The 9,229-nt window shown below is 39.8% G+C and overlaps 1 protein-coding gene across 2 annotated transcripts in view; it reads right to left on the bottom strand.

Moving 5' to 3' along the window:
- The window catches only part of LOC123975825 (MAP kinase-activated protein kinase 2-like), a 16,865-nt gene that overhangs the window by 4,112 nt on the left and 3,524 nt on the right, over positions 1-9,229 (bottom strand). For both annotated transcript variants that reach the window (XM_046057608.1, XM_046057607.1), the window contains exons 2-3: positions 8,784-8,923; positions 2,076-2,140 (exon numbers count right to left, since the gene is read on the bottom strand). In XM_046057608.1, the coding sequence (XP_045913564.1) occupies positions 2,076-2,140; positions 8,784-8,923 (205 nt within the window). The remainder of the gene's footprint in view (positions 1-2,075; positions 2,141-8,783; positions 8,924-9,229) is intronic.

A 9,229-nucleotide genomic window follows, 5' to 3' on the forward strand; every position in this document is an offset into this window, starting at 1 on the left:
TTTGAGATGGTTAAAGTTAAGATTTTCATGAAATCAAAACCTGTTTTCAACTCTATTTTGTGGTTGGCTTGAAAGAATACCCATTCAATATATTTACATTCTCTAATTACCTCTCTACATAGTCACTAGTGTTAGTGTCCGCCATTCTTGTACAGGATTCATATTGCCCTCAAATGCACAAAGGATTCATAGGAAATACAGCTTCCATATGATCCAGCATCACTGTAATTTCTAGGGTTTCAACTAAAATTTATTTGTATTATCAATTAATATAGATTGATTTTCTAGATTAATCAATTAACTGCTAAATCATAAAAAATTGAGAAAATAGTGAAAATGCCCAAAAGAATTCCCAAAATATATTCAGATTGCTTGTATTGTTCAGATAAATACCATAAATGACCAAGAATTCAGCAAATTTAACCGATTGATTGTTGCAAAAGGGGGGCCGATGAATTTCAGATTTAGTTATTTATTTATTTATTTATTGACTAAGTGTTTAAGCTGTTATCTCAATGAAAACGGCTTCAGAAGTATATTAAGTTACTACCTAATACTTTTAAAAATGTGAAGTGCTATACATTAAAAGCATTCTGGCGAGACATAGGTGACGTTTATTGTGAAGCACAGGGAGTTACAGAACAAGAAAAAGCAGCCACAGTGAGCTGTTACTGTAGATTAGTAATGTGACTCTAAAATGAACAATGGGAGCCGGCCCCCGTCTGAGAGCTATAAATGACCCTTCGCTAAGCCACACCCCGAATACGCAGCTGGTCAATCACAGCTCTGTACAGGACTCTCTCTAACTGAGGTCCAACACTTTCAAGGTTGCGCTCCATTGACTGGTATTCAAAAGGAGTCGTTTTCTAAGGTGTTTTTGCTGTATTTTTCAAAGATATGGTCAAACGCTGTTCCTGGGGCACTTGTAATAATTACAGTCACTACCCCGAGAGGTTGATAGAAGTATGATTTATTCCCTTTCCAAAACCTAAAACAAATCCAGAATAATGTAGACTGTGGACTGTTCCTCATGTAATGTTAGTAAGCTAACTTGCTACTGAATGTAATGTTATATAGCCCTACTGTTTGTGGTTTTTAATGATGGTAATATTGAATAGAGACCTACCCAGCTGTACAGTAACAGTGTTGATCCTTAATATCATTGCAACTGCAAAACTGTCTGCTTCTCTCTGGGATCGTTTTTTCCAAAAATTAGACAATATATTTATCCAGGGAGTGCAGTTATAGACAGTTCCGAAAGGTCCGACAGTTTGTTGGATTTAGCAACAGTAACTAAGGGGGCGTGGCTTAGCGAAGGGTCAATTCCAGTCCTCCAACCTAAACGACAACATAGGTAGTTTTAACCGACCTACAAATATGACTCATATGAGCGTATCCTAAAATAGCGCCCCTACCAGTAGCTTTTGTCCATGCCTCCCACAACGGCAATTGTGAATCCCAGCTGAGCTGTTTGGTTCACAGGTCAACACGCACACAATCACTGACAGGTTTAGGCACACACCCCTGGGAAGATTAGGGTAAAGGGTTAGGGGGTACGGGGGGCTTTCAACACCTTTAAGACTAATATAGCGGGGTAGCTAACGCTAACACTACGAAGGTAACGTAGGTAACACTACTTAACTGTATTTTAAAAAACAAATCAATATCGTTTCACACGGGAAGGCCACTAGAGGCCACAATAAACGTAAACATGAGTCATAATTTTGTGTGGTTGTTATTCTGTGGAGGACAGGCTCCATAATTCAAACCACCACCGTAGATAAACAGCAACTGGCTGTGCGGTTACAGCTATGAGCAGCAACACATGAGAACACAGTTGATCATGGTGTGATCGAAAATAGCCATTAATTAATTAACTTCTTCATCAATTCAACATTGGCTTTCTTGGCTGCACTGTAAACAGATACACCAGTTGCTCTTCTGTTGTATTTCTTACAAAGTAGCAGCTCAATGGGTGTTTGCTTCCTGCAGAATCTGGAGTATTAAAACCACTGTCACTGCCAGGATGAAGGATTGTAACATTAACTTGCGTAAGAAAAAAATAATCTCTTTACCTCTTTCTGTAAATGCATGATTCCCTCTGTCTTGGATATGCCTGAATAATTCGCCTCCATCCATGCTGAAAATGAAAAGAGTAGAGTGGACAGAAGTACAGTATAACGAGTCTGTAAAGGCATTGTGGCATGTTTATTATTTTATCTTCAATGAATAACGACTTATAGTTTCTCCTGATTCACCCAAGATGGCAACAAATGTGGCAGCCTCTTATTAGAGTTACATATCATCCCAATACTCTGCAATCAAGTCAGTGCTGAACTTCTTAATGTTTCATTCAAAATGATTAATTAAATTAAGTTTTATTTTATTTTTACTTGCTATGACAAAATGACATTTCTTAGCACAAAAACTGCCAATTAGTTATTTAAATAAATAGCCCTTTAATCAAAATCTGGTCTACTATAGCTGGAAACATTCCACATTTGCAACCATTAAATACAAACTACAATCATTAGTCGTTTTTATTGTTCATGCTCAGGATTATTCAATTGTGACATCACATTGATCACATCATATCCAGCTTTGAGAACAGTTTTTTATTCTTTTGTAACAGGTGGCGGTGGCAGATGCCTGCCTTATTTTTTAGACAAAGCAGCCGCTGTCTGCTTTTTATTACTTTCTGCCGAGAAGCGTTCTGGAAACCTAATCATCTCAGTTGGTGTGCATTAAAAAAAGCTGACTTCACTAGCAAACAGAGCAACTAAAACAAGCCACAACTGCCAGGAGCCATTCAAAGATGAACATTGTCCAACGAAGGAAGTCTACTTTTGTCAACATATGCTATAAGACCACACATACATTCTAAGCTCTGTGTGTGTTAGTGTGTGTGTGTGTGTGTGTGTGTGTGTGAGATGTTTTTATATCCGGGTGGGGACTTCAACATGAATGCACACTAACCGATGGGGACTCATGTCACTGTGGGGACAAAAATTGAGGTCCTCACGTGTAGAGACTGCTTTTTGAGGGTCAAGACTTGATTCTAGGGTTCAGGTTACAATTAGGTTAGGGTAACACTTAAAGGCAGGATAGGTAAGGATGAGAAACTAGCAAGAAACTGCTGGATTTTGAAAGTATCCAACAGAGAAACTCCCACCCCTTCCCTTCTGGGCTCCTTCCAAAGCCACGCCCCCAAAACATGTGAACACGCGTTGCCGACACCGCTGAAGGACGAGCACAGAGCAGCGGCTCACATCAGGGGTAAGAAAACATTTAACTTTATCATTATGAAAATAAACAACTAACCTGGCTGTTAGTACTCACTATCAAGCTAGCATGTTTTTATTGGATAGGTTTTAAAAGACTGACTTTGATTCAGTAACTGTTTGCAACAGGTAGTTGTGCTAACAGCTGTCATAACATTGGGCAAAGCTAAAAACAGGCTGATTTCCATCAGTTACACTAAATGAACGTTAATTTTGTGTTAGACTCATAACATGTGTGTAACCAGGTGATATAGTCAAACCTTAAATATACAAGAGATTCAAGTTACAAAACCTCTATTTGCACAATTTTCTGCTGTAGCGAGAGTGCTGCAGGTGTTGATTTTAGACAGCAGAGGGCATAGCGTTGCTGACTCAAACAGCCGCGTGCTTGCCAAGAGGTCAAGGGGCGCCGGGAAAATACAGGAAGTAAACTGCGCTATTTTGCATGGACTGGCTGCTGCTGTTATCGGTGAGAACATTTATTAATAATGTTATGTTCTTGTGAGTTATTATGCACAATATGCTAATGCATTTGTCTAGTGGTGTATGATGTATGTATTAAATTCCACATTGTATGCAATTGTTGCGTATAGGATAGCCGATGCTTGTGGAAGAAACCCAACGTGTGGGCCACAAGAGCTCGTTATCCGTGAGTTAGGTATGAAACGGAAGTTAACTAATGAATGTTTTTTTTATTTGTATAATTAATGTATCTATCTGTGTATGGACACATTGTTTCGTGGTTAGCACAACTGATGTGTAATGTTTACTGTGCAGTGTTGTAATTGTTTTTTTTTGTCCTCTTATTAGAGGTGCCACTGCCGTATTTTTTTTTGTAACCGTGTTTATGCCGCTTTATGTGCCAACTTTGGGCTGCATTCCTGTTATAGATGTAATAGTTGCTGCATCATTGCCACGTGTATGCAGAAGTAGTATTGAGTTTCTATTTTTGATTCAAAGAAGACCATTTTACGGCCACTTTGTTGTTTTTGTACACTCCCCAGTCAAGTGGAGCGACTGCATCTTTGCTTCAGTTTACATAAAAGTAGCAGCCCTGAAGGTGGGAAAACAATAAAAAGAAACCCTGCAAATCGTATTTGAAGTTGTGTGTGTAACTTGTCCCGGCTTCATGTGTTTTGCATGTTAGAGCTTTCACGGTGACAGCATTATTGTCTCTGATGAGGACTGCACCCCAGAGCCAAGCACAGACCGGGACAGACCCGGGGTCAAGGCGAAGCAGAGGGACGGCTGCCAGGGTCCAAGGAAGAAAAGGCAAGACGGGGAGAACGAGGTGCAAGCCAAGCAGCACATATTCTGGAAGCTGCATCGAGCTTCACACTCCAACAACGGCATATGAACAGGTGTGTGTATATATATATATATATACACATATTTTAATATAAGTATAATATAGTATAATATTCCCCAGTGTACTTGTCTCAAAGTTTCTCTGGTGTTCCCCCCTAAGCCCCTTTGGTGTCAAAAATAAAGTGCTATAAAATGTAATCAACAACTATTGTTATTCATTTTTTACTGCTTACACCACAACTTACTACAGCTCTGCTTCAGCCATCACCTCATCCGTGTCATGTACATTGACGTGGTGTGTAATGTGGACACAGAAGTCCTGTTAGGGAGCAACAAACCTCTGTTCAATAAAAATACATAATTATGTTGATGAATGTTCTGTCCTATAACACCAATCTTTCCAATTTGGGGTTCTAACAACTATATATTCCTTTACAGGCCAGAATCTGAGGACTGTGGACAACATCCAGACTACTGTTTTTTCATGCACCACACATGGCTGATCTTCCAGACCCAGGACAGAGTAACAGACGGTTCAGTCAGGTGGCATACAGACAGTTTGTAGCATGGCAACGTAGAGCACTAGGATTGTCTCACAGAGTCGTGATACTGCTATCCTGATCCACCAGGACAATACAGAGGTTTAATCCTAGCAGGATGTAAGTTGTAACTTACTAACTGACACACAAATAATTTCATCCACTGTGTGGATGAATACCTGTACATTGTTTTATTCCCAAGAGGGTAGAGAAAATACAAAGGATATTTTTCCCTGTTCTGAATATTTTCATTCTTTTTTTAAATAAAACATTGAAAATGATAAATGCCTTTTCTTTACACTTGCAGCATAAACAATCAAGCAACTACATTTAGGTCTTATGTCTGAAATAATGACATCCAAATGTGATATAACACTTATTATATACTACTAAAACTACAACCTATATCACAAATAGATCATTTTTAAACATTACTAAAAATAAGTATATACAGGAAGAAAGACAAGTCCAGAGGTATCTTGACTGATTATGAAGACAGTTCAGACTTTAGTTGTAGCTTTGTATTGTTGCTGTGAAGATGATTTAAAATATCAAAATCACCTTTTTGACATGATCACCACATTTTAAAACCAACCATATTACTTTCTGTTGTACGTTTTGCTGTATCTATCAGTACAGTTGGGGCAGGGACACCTGACTGAACCCCATGTAGACGGGAATCATCAGGTTCTCATGGTTCTGCTTCTAGGCATCTCCTCAGTATCAACCGTCAGAGGAGGAGAGTGGCACTCTGTGGGTCTACGATGTAACTGTAGTCCTCCACCTTCAATGAGTACAAGCGTTTTGTTGTACACCGTGCAGTACCTGATAACACAGAAAGGAGGATCAGCTTCGTGAAAAGTTTGTAATACCTGACATTGTTCTCTTATACAGTAATTAGCATTTCCACATAAAATGCAATCAAAACAATAAATCAGCACCATCTATCTGTATTCCTCATACAGTTAAAAAATTTTTGACTCATCACTTATATTGAGTAAAATGCAGAGGAGTAATAAAAATGCAACATACTGAATTGTGTCATCAGCTTTTCTCCTGGGTGGACTGTGGAGACGGTGGTTGTAATCCAGGCCATCCAGCATGGTCCGATCAGTGTATACTAGTGAGAAGTACAGGGCTATGAAAGACTCCAAATCTGCAGGTGACCTGAGGACACAGTAGAAATAAAACATACAGTAATTTTTACTCCTGGTAAAATAAATAGTGGCATAACAGCACCAATTACAGTAAAAGATTTTCACACAGTAGGTTTAGCTATGTATAATGTCAAACTATATAATAAGTAGCATATAGACCAGAAACGCAGATATTTGGGGACCTTTAGCCAGCGTTGCTTATGTATACTAACGTTGAAATGTCTTTCTCATAACTACAAGAACAAACAGCTACATCGCCACATTTGTAAAAGAGTAACATACAGTCAAACAAAGCTCGCAGACACAAAAATAATCACACAAAGAGATTAGATACAAGGTAAAGATAATGTTAGGTGTAAACGGCATAAAAATAAACCTAGATGGTGAATAACTAAACCGGCACCGTCAGTAAACTGCACCTACATTGCCTTACCTAATGTTAGCGTCGGCAAACAGCTCTCAGCCAGCTCAGCTGCAGTTATATACACAGGTGCTGGTCACATAATTAGAATATCATCAAAAAGTTGATTTATTTCAGTAATTCCATTCAAAAAGTGAAACTTGTATAATGTATAAATTCATTCCACACAGACTGATATATTTCAAGTGTTCATTCCTTTTAATTTTGACGATTATAACTGACAACTAATGAAAACCCCAAAATCAGTATCTCAGAAAATTTGAATATTTTGAAAAGGTTCAATATTGAAGATACCTGGTGCCACACTCTAATCAGCTAATTAACTCACACCTGCAAAGGCCTTTAAATGGTCTCTCAGTCTAGTTCTGTAGGCTACACAATCATGGGGAAGACTGCTGACTTGACAGCTGTCCGAAAGACGACCATTGACACCTTGCACAAGGAGGGCAAGACACAAAAGGTCATTGCTGAAGAGGCTGGCTGTTCACAGAGCTCTGTGTCTAAGCACATTAATAGAGAGGCGAAGGGAAGGAAAAGATGTGGTAGAAAAAAGTGTACAAGCAATAGGGATAACCGCACCCTGGAGAGGATTGTGAAACAAAACCCATTCAAAAATGTGAGGTTCACAAAGAGTGGACTGCAGCTGGAGTCAGTGCTTCAAGAACCACCACGCACAGATGAACAAGACACAGTGTCAGAAGCGTCTCGCCTGGGCTAAAGACAAAAAGGACTGGACTGCTGGACTTCATGCTTCCTGCTGCTGACCAACTTTATGGAGATACAGATTTCATTTTCCAACAGGACTTGGCACCTGCACACAGTGCCAAGTACCAGTACAGCTACCAGTACCTGGTTTAAGGACCATGGTATCCCTGTTCTTATTTGGCCAGCAAACTCACCTGACCTTAACCCTATAGAAAATCTATGGGGTTTTGTGAAGAGGAAGATGCGATACGCCAGACCCAACAATGCAGAAGAGCTGAACGTCACTATCAGAGCAACCTGGGCTCTCATAACACCTGAGCAGTGCCACAGACTGGTCGACTCCATTCCACGCCGCATTGCTGCAGTAATTCAGGCAAAAGGAGCCCCAACTAAGTACTGAGTGCTGTACATGCTCATACTTTTCATGTTCATACTTTTCAGTTGGCCAACATTTCTAAAAATCCTTTTTTTGTATTGGTCTTAATATTCTAATTTTCGGAGATACTGATTTTGGGATTTTCATTAGTTGTCAGTTTTAATCATCACAATTAAATGAAATAAACATTTGAAATATATCAGTCTGTGTAATGCATGAATATAATATCCAAGTTTCACTTTTTTAATGGAATTACTGAAATAAATCAACTTTTTGATGATATTCTAATTATATGACCAGCACCTGTAATCCATCATCTCTACTCTGGCTCGCTCCACCAGCCTGCACTCGTAGCTGCCGTTAGCTGTATGCTAAGTAGGTAGCTACCATCAAACTGATAAAAGCCAGATTACCTGTCCAGCAGAAATAAAAGCGACCACAGTGTAACTTTTCAGCCCCTTGGGATACCTCAGTTGTCACCATCGTTGAAAAGCCACGCAGATATTACCTCCGGTCTCACCGCTTCGCTCGTCAGCTCTGAGCTGAGCTCCTGTAGCAGCAGGGGTGGTATCCATGGTAGCGAGGGAGTGTGACAGTCACCCAGCCAATCATTGCATTCGGTCCGAATGGAACGAGTGGCTGTGTTTACTGCATCGCTGAGAGGACTACAGACAGCCCATTTTTATACTCTCTTTTTCAGTGCACCTAACTTTTTAATATGCATTGGTGTATATAGACAGTTTCAACAAATATGACAAAAAGTGTTTTAGAAACAACTTGCCTACCCTGCCTTTAAGGTTAGGCTTGTAATTGTGATTGTTAAGGGTAGGTTAAGGGGCTAGGGAATGCATTATGTCAGTGAGATGTCACAGGGTCTGTGTGGACACAGGGTAAACGTCTGTGTCTGTGTCTGTGTCTGTGTGTGTGTGTGTGTGTGTGTGTGTGTGTGTGTGTGTGTGTGTGTACGTATGTGTTGGTACTTCCAGAATAACATACCACTCCATCACAATGAGGAGGCACTTCCTGCCCTGGTAGATGTTCTCATAAACATCGATGATGGGTACTATGTGGGGGCAAGGGGACACCCTCCAATGGAGCTCCACCTCCCGCCTGGCTTCTGGACAATCCTGCAGCATCTGTAACACAAACAGCAGAGGAACGAACAAAGTCAGAAAGCAGGACAAGGTTTTAGTTAGTCTGGTTAAACAAGTTCATATTTTTATTTTGAATTTAGCAAATTAAAAAACAGTCTAGATAGATAAAAAAGAAAAAGACAGTGTGAATCCTGGCGATATTAATAGTACCATTGCTCTGAAGCAATTACGGGACACCGGACGATGGAACCCTTTGCCTCGGTTGCAAAAAAGAGCTGCTTCGTCGATAAATAGATTAGCATTTGCTGGCTCCAGCTTCTCAAATATGAGGATTCAAAACTTTTTATG

The sequence above is a fragment of the Micropterus dolomieu genome, linkage group LG08 (genome assembly GCF_021292245.1).
Source record: "Micropterus dolomieu isolate WLL.071019.BEF.003 ecotype Adirondacks linkage group LG08, ASM2129224v1, whole genome shotgun sequence".
NCBI lineage: Eukaryota > Metazoa > Chordata > Actinopteri > Centrarchiformes > Centrarchidae > Micropterus > Micropterus dolomieu.